The sequence below is a fragment of the Dermacentor silvarum genome, chromosome 3, assembly GCF_013339745.2.
Source record: "Dermacentor silvarum isolate Dsil-2018 chromosome 3, BIME_Dsil_1.4, whole genome shotgun sequence".
In the NCBI taxonomy this organism is placed as follows: Eukaryota; Metazoa; Arthropoda; class Arachnida; order Ixodida; family Ixodidae; genus Dermacentor; species Dermacentor silvarum.
Genome location: NC_051156.1, coordinates 85,492,591 through 85,505,683, shown reverse-complemented (window position 1 = coordinate 85,505,683; position 13,093 = coordinate 85,492,591). Strand labels below are relative to the sequence as shown.

The 13,093-nt window shown below is 46.2% G+C and overlaps 1 protein-coding gene across 4 annotated transcripts in view; it reads left to right on the top strand.

Moving 5' to 3' along the window:
• LOC119445555 (uncharacterized) overlaps window positions 1-11,242 on the top strand; it is a 535,946-nt gene extending 524,704 nt beyond the window's left edge. For 3 of the 4 annotated variants that reach the window (XM_049663402.1, XM_049663401.1, XM_037709822.2), the window contains 5 exons: window positions 768-977; window positions 2,884-3,130; window positions 6,703-6,752; window positions 9,362-9,402; window positions 11,116-11,242. In XM_049663402.1, coding sequence (XP_049519359.1) covers window positions 768-977; window positions 2,884-3,130; window positions 6,703-6,752; window positions 9,362-9,402; window positions 11,116-11,192 — 625 coding nt within the window. In that variant the 3' untranslated portion in view covers window positions 11,193-11,242. The remainder of the gene's footprint in view (window positions 1-767; window positions 978-2,883; window positions 3,131-6,702; window positions 6,753-9,361; window positions 9,403-11,115) is intronic. The other variant, XM_037709823.2, reaches the window with a different exon arrangement.
• Window positions 11,243-13,093: the final 1,851 nt, after the last annotated feature.

The window sequence follows — 13,093 nt, the reverse complement described above, 5'->3', positions numbered from 1 at the left end:
CTCGACATCATCACGTGACATTCTCTTAGAACTAATTTTGATTGCTTTCTGATTTAATTACCGTCTCTCAGCACTCATGACCACAGCTGCTGGGTGTATATTTATGAACCTTGACATTATTAACTATGACCTGCACTGCTTTTCAGACGTTGTGTTCCTGTGGTCCTTCTCTTCGGCTCTCAACACATAAGTCCAATTATGTTACTCACTTAACAAATAAGAATCCGGAATTTCTTTATGTGGCAGTAAAAGGGGAAGCATATTCGCCAGGGGAGTAGCACTATACGCTACGATTGCCTGCGACTAAAACTGTGATGACAGAAAAGCTCGTCTCCTCCAGCACTAAGGGTTATTAGCGAGCACGAACTGCGAAAAAAAAAATGGCGAGTTAGATAGATGCCATTAAGCTAGGCAGAAGAAAATATAAAGTGAAATAACAAAAATGCAAACTAGCTAGAAAATACGGTGTCAGTACAAGAAGTAAAGTGGAGCGACAAATGCGCGGAAAATTTCGTGATTAATGCATCGTGCATTGTCATAATGCACTCGCTGCACGTTTCGCAGTCATTATTCCGCACTGTGAAATGATGACGCTCATAGGAACACAGCACTGCCGCAAGGGTCCGGTTTCGAAACTGAGCGTGTCCTCTATGATGCAGATTCCTTGACAACCCCATTACAGATTTCTCTTGCGGTTTCTATTTTCTTTTTGTTGACGATTAGGTCTTGTGTCTTCCATAAGCCGCGACCTTATCCCTTCGCGTCAGGTGCCAGACTTCGGCCAGCTCGGAGGCGTCCCCGAGCAGGGGCGAAGGGGTCGCGAGCAGCTGCCGCTTCAGCACCGCCACACCGGCTCCGCTCAGCAGCTGCGGCAGTGGAGTGCAGAGGCCACGCCGCTTCCTGGCGCGATCGTGCCGCTCCCGGCAGCCTTCGTCAATCGCCACATCGCACGACATCATCAAGCCTCTCATCTCCAGGTGCGATGGCATCGCCGAGGTCGATTAAACAGCACACAGAGAACAGACGGCGAAAGAATCGGACAACATGGGCACTGTACTCGCACCGAAACGTCCTATTGTGCTGACTAGATATCTGCACACATACAAAGGCCAGTGGTACAAGCGAGATATGCAAGGTGCATCAGCAAACCATGTCATTCATATGTACTAATTCTTTGTCGCGTAAGGCGATAGACGTCTGGCTTAACAAAAGAGGCAGAATCTTCATGAATGTGGTAGAGCCTCGACTACAGTTCCCGTTTTTTGTATCGTTACCTATACCAACTCAGCCAACTCGCCATTTTGATGCAGGTATGGCACAGGGGCGACAGTTATGACAGGCGCTCGCGTTACACGAAGGCTAACGAGACCTCAGACCTTGTCTGTCTTATCATCGGTATTGGTACTATCAAAAAGGGAAAGGGAAGTGTCCTGCATTTTTTCACCCTCGGTTGCGTCTTAATATTGCGTAATTAGAAAATAAAGTTATTGGCATAAGATGAATGAGTATCTCTCACATGTGTTGCTATGCTCCTAGTAAATCACAGCTAGTAAAATCGAGGAATTAGGTGAAATAACTAGGTCGGAAAGCTCACTACATCAAGAAGGATAAACTTCGATGAAACTAGTAGCGTGCAGAGAGTGCTCCCAAACAGGACAATTCTTTATAAAATTACCAGCGAATCACGGCTGAATTAACGAAACAAGGCATACGTCGTCACAATACGTTATCGTACTTAATCCGACACATGGAGGTGGCAACGTTGCTGGACAACACCGCTTTTTATAGCGATACTTTCTATATATAACTGTCACCTCAAACGTGAGCGCCGTCATCTCAAACCGCAGATTTATGTACACGTGCTTTGCGTCCTTTTCTTCCGTGGCAATTCTTCCTCTGTTATGTTCTTTCTTTCCCTCTCATTTTACCAAGAGCACGTTGTTTTTCCGTGTACGAAATGCAATGCATGTTTTATTTATGCCACATATGCGAAGGCGGCACTTGCTGTCGACATATCTACCTTTATCTTTATCGCTCTTTCCATTTAGTTATTCAGTGCCGCCGAACTGTGCGGGACCGGGCTTTGTCAAGCTGCTCCTAAGTAGCTTTTTCGCGATGTGAAATTTCTCCCTTGGAGATGTATATAGATTGATTTGATTCGCTAAGCAAACAGGTAATATGACGCCCTACATCCAGACGTGATGCTGATTGGTTTGCAAGTTTTTAACTCCCTAAGGAAAGTTGAAAAGTCAAGCAGCGAGTGACTGACCCAAACCGGTCACTTTTCGACCAAAGCGAGCATCTGCGATGATTCGCGTAAACGCATATTTGAAGCCGCTCGTTCAAGCTGCGAATCAGAAGAGAACTCCGGGAAGTCGAGTGCTGCTGCGTCACGAACTTGGCGGCTTGGTTCATGTGGTGCTTAGCAACATATTCTGTGTGTAGAGACGAGGGGTGTTACCTCATAGAAGCGCGATAGTGTTCCCATAATATCGCAACATACGCAAGCAGCACTGCAGTGACGGATACAAAAAGCACGAAAAGAACAGGGGGGACTGTCGGGCATTTGATACAGGAGCTGTTCCTGCACTGAACTGTGACGCCCCTATAGTTCAGGTAACGAAGCTGAGAACATGACCGCCAAAACTCTACGACGTGCTTTCTGTCACGACCACGAATATCCAATACTGAAGTTTTCCTAAATTGTATTTAGCCACGCAGCGTAAGATCTTCCGCGATTCAGTAGCGGGGCTGGTTCACCAGATGCTCATGCGGGAATGGCCAAAAGCGACCAAATTACCTAGAACAGTGGCAGTGAACGCATGGCAGGGAATCTAGTCTCTGTTTGATGGCGTGATTGTGTTCGCTGACGTCGCCTCGCAGCAGCGACGATGACGAAGGCGTGGTGTGCGGACGGCAGCGCACCTCAGCCGGTGCCACCAGCAGCAGGTATCCGTCGGTGGCGTCCAAGACGCATCCTCCCTCCGGCAGGCTGAGGTCGTCCCGGCCGCAGACGCGAATCACCGACCTGGTGCAGTCGATCGAGTCGCAGCTGCTCAACCGATCGGCAAGGCCTCCCTTGGGCGCCGTGAACACCGTCAGCGAGAGTGCCAGCCGCAAGGAGTCCGAGGTAAGGCTGCTGCGGAGAATGAACATCCACACATATACACGCACACAAACAGAGACACACGCATTCACCCACACGCACGCACGCACCGCACGCCCTCACTCACTCACTCACTCACTCACTCACTCACTCACTCACTCACTCACTCACTCACTCACTCACTCACTCACTCACTCACTCACTCACTCACTCACTCACTCACTCACTCACTCACTCACTCACTCACTCACTCACTCACTCACTCACTCACTCACTCACTCACTCACTCACTCACTCACTCACTCACTCACTCACTCACTCACTCACTCACAGCGAGAGACGCACACACAAACGCACGCATAGGCCCGCCCGCGTGAACGCACATACGTGCGTGCATGGAGTACATTCTGGCGTACTTTCTCAGGAAGGTGCTTTCTACACTGAAATTGGGGACCAAAATCGCAATTACAAAAGCATATCTTTTTTAAGAATTTCAAAGTCAGTGAGTGACCGGAATCGATAATAACACGCACCCTATCGCCAGCGGACGACGCCTGTGATTGTGAGTTGCTCTAGCGTATACGGTCGTGCGTGCATCTTTCCGAGTTTCGGAGCAGGCTTTTATTCCTAATTTTATTTGTTTATTGTTAACTTCATTTATTTATCTTATGTAAGTTTATTTGTTAATGCATTGCGATCCTCCGTAACACTGTTTGTCAAGATGAAGCTTTGCCTCTGGCCTCTTGTAGTTTTAAACAGGTTTTAATTAATAAATGTATTCAGTAGCACGTCCTGGCCAGAGCGAGAGAATGAGCATACGGTAATGGTCGAGTTAAACCTTTCAAAAACTCTTTGTCTAGGTATAAATTTTTCCCCTACTACATGATAAGTTTTTCATATACATAGTACACATTTGGTGGAAAACAACTTTCAGAAACAGGATACAAAAAGAGACACATCAATTTTTAAATTTTCTCAAAGTAACGGATACGGCGTCATTCACGCCGTCAATGTTTATTTATGGCTTCAGATGACCCACATATTTATATACATTGACGTATACAAATATGTATACTTTGTATACATATTTATGCACACTTTGACAAATGTATACTTTGATGTATACTTTGACGAATCTCTAGCTTTCTCAATATATTTTTTCTTTGAAGGACTCCAAAATCTGGTTAGCATTTCCTTTTAATATCCTATGTAACACCCTTTGGTAATATGCCAACAAAGAAATAGAGCAATAACTGGAACAAGAAAAGCTTATCGCAGGTGCCCAAACTTCCTGTTCTACATTACAGGGCGTGTTGAGTATTTGATTTTTGAGACCCAAGTTTGTAGAAGAAATATTCAGCTTTTTCATCAAGGGAATATTTTGTCCTCACAAATTCACTGTCTTCTTAGTTGTTATCGACTAGCTTTGCACCTGGATGTACTATAGGCCTATTTATCACAACTTTAGCAAAAGAAGTGTCCCTAACGCCATATTAAGTCTAGAAGTAAGATGACTGTCATGCTTGTTACAAACGCTTCAGCGAACAAAGACAACGGAGCGACTAAAGAAGTAATGGAGCCTTGCTTTTACAGCCACTGAGGCCCCATGGCGTCAAATTCGTATATCGTAAAGTAAATTATCATCCAACCGTGAAAAGGATTTTCTAACGTTTTTTTTTCTTTCTGCTGTTTTTGACTACATTTTTGAAGACGAGGTCTTCATTGGCGATTCACACGGCTTTTGTGTACGTGGGATTTGAATGTCTATGTGGCGTTTTCAAAGAAGGGCCCTTTCAGGCCTCCAGAGCGTCGTAGCGAGTCACCAACGGTATCAAAATGTTGGTGTCGACGAGACAAGGAGCGAGAATCAGTCGCAGAGTAGGTAAAATTAATGGAACGGTGGTAATTAGCCCCAGTATAGTAGACAATTAAGCACATTGCACAATAGCCAGTACTATTCCCGCCTGGCTTCTTGGTTAAAAAAGAATTTAAAAAAATGCTATCAATCGGAGTCGACGCGAAAGAAGACAAGGTCGACCTGCATGGTTTATGTATATTTATGTACTGAAATTGGGGGAAATGAAGATGGTGCAATGTTGCATAATTGAATAATATTGTTGCATTCCTTTCCTTGTGTTATTGTCAAATCCTACAGTTTGTTCTCTGCACCCTCAACTAGTTTTTTCATGTCGAGTATTTTTATTCGTTTTTATACGTGCATGTACGTCGACGTTGTCTTGTTTCCTGTCGCATTTAGGTAACACTCCTTTCTTTCTATAGAATATTCCTGGCAACCTTGACATTAAAAATATTTGGCAGTGACGACGGCATAAAGTGGAATGACGCATGTCGCTGGCATATTTGAATTTTTTTTCAGCACCAGACAGGCATTCCTTCACCACGTAACTGCATCAACGCGGTGAAAGCGTTTTTTTAAATGTTTACATCGTTTCCTGAATCTTCTGCTATACCTTTTCTGTAATGACATCTTCACGCCGCCAGGGCCTGAAAGGTTCACAAGACGCGGAAACTTTAAAGAAAGGAGTGCGTGTTAGGCAGCCACGAATAACTTTGAAGGTATCGTACATTACGTTCCTCGTACTTATAAGGGCATTTGCTTTTATTTGTAAAGATCCCGTGCCATTTCGCCTTCTGAATCTGTCAGTACCAAGTCAATTCAACGAAAAGGTGCGCGTTACTTCATAATTGGAGATAACATGAGTTTAAAAGAAAGCATCGGAGGCTATCCAGCACATAACTATACTGCTTCGTGCTAACTCTTCAAGTTTTTTTTTTTGACAAGTGTCTCAAGAGGCAGCGAATTGCATTAAATAATTGTCTGAATTTGGGGTGCCCTCAGAAACACTTTGTAAATATACTTCAAAGTAGTGCACTGCAGGGTTTACCTTGCAGCCTTAATCCAAGTGCTTGAGGTATAGCAAGGAACTAGGCTGTCCTATAGCGGCTACCATCATAGCCAGTTTTCATATACGCAGCTAATTTAGCAACTAATAGATAGTGCTCACTCAGAAGTTGTGCTACTGGTCAACAGCTTGCGACATCGCGGCTATGTGGCTGAACATGATTTACGTTTAGCCACGTCTTGTTCCTGGTGGATGAACCACGACTTGTCCCACAAGCTGAAATTATGCATTCGATAGGACAGTGGGGCCCAAAGTAGCTGCATCTAGTTGCAGAGTAACGAAATATACAACACAGTATCGAATTCCTCCCCGAAAATGCAAAGAAGAGTGCAGCGAATGCAAAGAAGAAGTGGACGTAGCAGTTAGCTATAAGTATCGACTCGTTCCTTTATGTATGGCTAGAGCGTACGCAGTCGCATTTATATTCAGCTGCACGGATCGTACCTTTGTGCGTTTATAATGACAGCCATCACCAGCCCTGGCCTTGAAATTTGTTTAGAGATGCTGCATTGGTCACGCTTGCTGAAGATATTTTAAAATTTAAACAGGGAACGTTTGTACAGGTGAAAAAGATATTTCATAGTACGTACGCTCGATCGAACGCGTGTTCACTTTACGATTAGATTTACCTTGGCGCACAGAATACTGATATGCCGTATTTTTTTCTTTCAGCAGAAGGTCGAGACTGCAGTTCTCAACTCTGGTGACCAAAGGATTGCGACGTTAGTGTGTTTCTTGCTTTGGAGCGGTACGAGTGTGAGCGGGCAATGTATTTTTAATTAAATTAATTGAGTTCTGCGCTTATACCTTCCAAAACTACAATATGATTGTGAGGCACGCCGTAGTGGGGGTTGGCAGTTTGGTCTAGTTGCTATTTCGTGGTCTAGTAAGTTAAAAGCACAACCGAAGACGGGACGACAGCAAACACAGACAAGCGCTTACTTCCAACTGAGTTTAATGCAGAAAACCGAGGATTTTATACATGTTGCTAGAAAGCAGTATTACAAGATAAGGGAGAAAAAACCCGCCACGTGTAAAACCAGAACCTTCACCGAAGGTGGGGCGTTAGGAAGTTAACGACTAATGAAATCACCGCGAGCGCCTGTCGCACCAGCAGTCGAATTCCAAGAAAGCCAGGGCTGGAATTCAGCAAAAACCTCTTACGCTAGAACTTTTCGTAAGAAATAATTTTAGCCAATCCAGATGCCAGACGTATCATTAGCGGAGACGGCCAGCCAATGGCAAAGCGAACTTATGAAATAAAATCTTTGTGAATCAGGCCTCAGTTATTTTTCTGATAATGACGCAGAAGGTTTGCTGACACGCGCACTCCTCTCGTTTCATCTGTGCAGCTTCGACTGTAACCCAAGTGCGAACGTCATTGTGTTTGTAAAAAACCGTGGGGTGTTCAAACACTGGGGTACAGCCATGATTGTTACAATGTATAGCCAAAAAAAAAAACCCCGTCTTTTTTGTTCCGTACGTGAACAAACAAGAAAAGGAAAAAAAAACGGTTTTCGTGATGTGTAGATTTGAATCTGAAATGTTGATATATCACAAGTAGCTTATCCGTAGAACATTTAGTCAGATTAAGCACTTTTATGCGGCGCGTATGTGGGCTTAGCGACTAGGGCCCCTTGAAAGCAATTTGTGTGTTTCCTGCTATATTGCTCGACGGGGTGGACTGAAATTATTTTTCGAGGAAGCACCTATATGTATAGGTACTGTATTGTCTAAGTATTTTCCGCAATAAGACAGATAACACAAATGTAATCACTCATATCATCACTGATGGTACAACTTCGAACAGTATATTGACCCTAAATCTTTACCAGAGCTAGAAGCGGACGTCGTAGCTTACACCGCGAGAACCTCTGGGAGCTTCGCGAAATTGTTCAGTGGCCTACTGACTGATCACCTATCGTCACAACTATCTCTCTCACAACCAGCTCTCGATGAATCCGGGACCCAAACACGCAAAAAAAAAAATGCACTGGAGCCGCAATGCTAAAGAGACAGCAGAGCTGATGGGCACCTAGCTAGTCCTGGCCTTTGTGTCAGGCTAAGCACTACCAAGTCATCCCAAGCAATTTCCAAAATTTATTGATTATTGATCGATTATCGAGTAGCTATTGATTGGCTATCACATGGTATTGGCCACGTATTTGGGCTAGGCTAAGCACTACCAAACCATCCCCAGCATTTTCCGGAATTTATTATTTGTCGATTATCGATTAGCTATTCATTGGCTATCGATTCGCTCTCGATGATTGACTAAGCTTAAGTAGTCCCAACCATGCTTAGCTAGACTTAGCCAGGCTCAGCTTCGCTAGTTCACAGGGGTATGTGCCATAGCGCTTGGATCCTTTCTGCAATACCGCCAGGGTAGGCCCACATCCCACTTTTTTTCTGTTAACGCGCTACAAATTACGGCCGGCTTAAACAGCTCCGCTGTTAAAATTTGACAGTTTTACACGAAGGCACATCATTTAAAGCGATAGCAAGATCTACAGTTGCGCTCGAGGCCCTCGCGTGGTGTTCTAAATATACGCGGAGGCGACATGGCGCAACGCAGCACGCGAGACAACTGAATGCTGCCGTGCAGCAGGAGCCGCGTTGTGACAGATTACCAAGCGTGTCACAACGCTAGCGTGACCAGGAATGCCGGTAACGGCGTCACCGGCGTCGCACATAGATGGCTCACAAGATGAGCCCGGCGGGAAGCCCGCCGGCATTTGTCAGCGCCCACAGAAAGGATTAGGTAGACCCAGCTTGACGTTCTTTGTCCGTTACGCTACGACATGTGTACACACATCGGTGTGGTATGCACACAGATGCTAAGCAGGAGCGCTAATGTGTGAGTGCGCAAAGCTCGTGCCAGCAGTTTAAGACAGACTGCTCGCGGCACTGTGGGCTCTCGCAGAGCCGATTGCGCGGAGCGTGACGGTGCGTCCACTTTGATCACTTCGTCGCTTTTGCAGCTAAACACCTTGTAATCTACCACGTGCGGGCAGCGCATGCACGTCGATATTGTGACAGCACGGTGGTGGCACCAACGATGGGAACACGCCTGGAATGTCCGTATAATCGCTATCGCAATAACATTTCTTGCGCTAAAGTTGTTCGAAAGAGCAGGTGGCAGGTAATCGTGACATTATAGACGCATTCGTATACCGAAGGCGGTCGGCCAGTGGCAAATCTTACTTACGAACGAAAAGCTTTGTGAATTCGGCCCCTGGTTCGCGGCACTCGACTGACGTGTTGCGTGTAAGAGGCGAATGCCGGAAGTTTCCGGAGCTTAAGTTGTGTCGTTTCGTTTTTTTTTTTTCAGGGACCTTGTGGGAGCAGCAAAACCTGCAGCGTCGTCATCAGGTATGCACGTCGTCTCCAGTTCGGGGTGCCCTTGCATTAAAATGCGTCCGGAAACAAAATATTGTGAACGAAGAAATCCTTCAAAAAGCTCCAGACTCCAGCTACTCCTCGATTCCCTTAGTTTTGTTGCCGGGAACCTTAGTTATGACGTCATGGATACATTTGAAACTTCGAATTTTGACATCCCCCGTCCCGTGTTCCTGGTAAACTCTGAAAGAGCTCTAGTGTCACTTCAAGAGGGAGAATAATTGTGGGAAGTCACCTGGAGAATTCTTCACTTGACACAAGCATAGAATAAACGAACTTCCCTGCGGCAATAATTTCGCTCATCGAGGACATATCTCGATGCGGGAGAATGATTTAACGATACAGGTATTATCAATGCAGGTATTGGTCTGGAAGCAGTGCGTTGGCGAAAACAGATTATTGCCGGGATGGCCACGTATCACCTTATGTAATCATCTTTGAGTCATTAAGCGTATATTCTTAGAGGTGGGCAGCGCTACCCGGACGATCGACAGAGGAAGAGACGATACGAGCGCTGATTGACAACTGATTTATTATTTTCAATGAAGTGAATATATATATATATATATATATATATATATATATATATATATATATACAAAGTTTGATCATGTGGTGCGTACATGTGATGACAGGTTCTCTGCCTATCTTGCCATCCAAAAACTTAGTTTCTTAGTTATGCAGAGAGATAGAGGTCTGGATGACACATGTGTCTGAGTTAACATGCATGTAGGAGGCTTCTACAATCTCGCGGTTGATTTGGTTTCTATTTTTATACAGTACTTCAGCTTTTTCAAACACGCTTTTGCATGGGCAAATTCTACAATGCGCGGCAAGAGAATATATTGCTTGTGAAGAAGCAGGCAACGAAATAGTTTTGAAGACTTTCAAACTTAGAATCACATCCCAACAGATCAGTCACACGATGACGGTGTTGGACGGCACTTCCATACTCTGGCACCCGCAACGACTGGCATTGTGAACCATCCCCGCTTCTTAAAAGCGGAAACTCCGTAGAACTGTCGCGAAGACCTCGCATATGTAGAAAAGGAAACGCATTAGAAATATTTTTAGAGCACAGCTCTTAGGCACCCGTTCCTGCATCTTGCGTCGGCGTCCCTCGGTGTTACCGAGCGAACGAGCACATCAAAGGATGAAAGAGCGAGCGCGGAGCGCAGCGGCGGATGAAAGACTGGCGATAGCGAAGTGAGGGCGAGGAGGAAAGCGGAGGAGGAGGTTACGGCGAAATCATAGAATAAAAGCGTAGTGCCGTGCAAGACGGGCTTTGCGGCGACGACGGCTACTGAGATGGCACCAGAGTAGCGTGCCGTCGTCTGTTGACCGATGGCATGCGGCGAGCGCGTCCACCGATACCATTTATGGAAACAAAGCGCTGCATGAGCGGAGGTCTGTTTGCGGCGGCTGCTGCGAATCGCGCCCATGCGTCACCCACGTGCTGCCTCTCGCGATCTGCGGACTAGCGAGGCAGTCGCGCCACTTTTCACTCCGTTTGCAATGTGCCGGACAAGACAGGTTGTCCGCGCCAGCCAATATTTTGCGAAATGAACAAACGTATAGAGCTGCGCTCAACTTTCGCATTAGGGAGTATCGTAATCGTCTGGGAATTTTTTTTTTCATACAAGATGGTCGTGTTGACAGAAGAAAATTGCCTTTATTTTACTGCAGGTGCTGAAAGAAAAGGACGGCCACCTGTGTTGAAAGATTACATCGACGACGACGAGAGCATGGAGGAGGTCAGCTAGAGGAGCCAAATTCTCACTGTTCTTGAGACAGCTATTAAAATTGACCGCAGTGGTTTTATGGTCTGATTCGTTGTCAGTGATGATGTGACTTGCAGGATTTTGTTGCAGTGATTCCTGTAGCACTGATGAACTTTGCATTCTGATGCCTAAGAAACACTGAAAAACTTCGGCGCTTCGTTTGACTGTGCACATTTATACGTATGATATATTTGGCATGTGCATGTGTTTGCGCCCTTCACTGCCGTAATTGAGAACCGTAGGGCATAAGATAGCCAGTGCGCTAAATCTGCGCTACAGTTTAGGCAGAAATCGTAGACATACAAAAGATATATCACATCGTGCAAAGGTCTCCTGCACCGACCAAATGACGGCTGACTGGTTACTTTACTGCTCAGCGGAGCAAACAAGAGTCTAAGCGTATATCGGAATTTTTTCTTCAACTTGTCTTCATAAGAAAGAGCGCTTGGGAGATAAAGACAGAGATACTTTATTGCTGTTAGAACTCGAACACGGGTGCTCCCCGCGATAGGCTTCAGTCGTGGGTGGAGCTCTAGCTTAGTGAAGGAATTGATGAGCCGAAGCTGCCCGGCATTCTCTCTAAAGCAGATGGAGTCGCTAAACCCCGGGAGTCGACGCTGGACGTCAACGCTTCCCATTGCTGTGCGTTGCGGTGCGGGTTGCGCGGTATCAATATTGTTAGCATGGTTGCTCATTGTGTTATTATAATTACTACATTAATGCATATCGATGTTGTATATGACACGCGAAAAAAGAGAGGAAAAGGAAAAAAACACCGCATATCCACGGGGTGAATGATGATGAGTGGGCGAAGCTCCGGAGGGAATCAGTTCTAGGTGGTGTTGGCAGTACTCTCTAGTAAGGGGGAGAGGCCACAGCGTCTTACGCAGCCGTTTACACATGCCGGAACGTGCACCGCGTTTGCCGACGCCATCACATGACTGCTGAGAGAGTATAACCCCCGTATTCATAAACGCTCCTCGACTTGAACTTGACTTGCCACCGCCTTCAACGCGTTTCGAACGCGCTGCCCAAAGGCGGTGGCAAGTCAAGTTCAAGTCGAGGAGCGTTTATGTATACGGGGGGAAGGCGGAGAGGCCACAGCGTCTTACACCAGCTTCTTACACGGGCCGTAACGCGCTAGCACAAACGCGTTAGAAACGCGCAGTCTTTCGTTAATGTTGGGTATTTATTGTCATCGTGGTGCCTGTGTCCATGTGCGCTTCGTGGCGTAGTGGTTAGCGCCGCGCGTTCGGAAGCGAGGGGTCCCTGGTTCGATTCCGCGCTACGGACACAACTTTCGGAATTTCTTTTTAGGGGCGAAGCTCCTTATAGCGGCACCCGTTCGTCCCCGTCGTAGTAGGTAGCCACGTCTAGTTTTATGAATTGCTCAATAGATGGCGTTGTGTGTCCGTATATGTATGTATACCCATATATACATATATATGTATACGTATAGTATAACCGGAAGCCGACTTCCGCTTCCGGAAGCCAGCTTCCGGCCGGCATTTTATGAAAAAAAAATTCCGAAAGTTTTGTCCGTAGCGCGGAATCGAACAAGAGACCCCTCGCTTCCGAACGCGCGGCGCTAACCACTACGCCACGAAGCGCACATAGACACGCACCACGATGGCAATAAATACCCAACATTAACGAAAGGCCGCGTTTCTAGCGCGTTTCTAACGCGTTTGTGCTAGCGCGTTACGACCCGTGTAAGAAGCTGGTGTAAGACGCTGTGGCCTCTCCGCCTTACCTTCAACGCGTTGCGAACGCGCTGCCCAAGGCGGTGGCAAGTCAAGTTCAAGTCGAGGAGCGTTTATGAATACGGGGGGTATACTCTCTCAGCAGTCATGTGATGGCGTCGGCAAACGCGGTGCACGTTC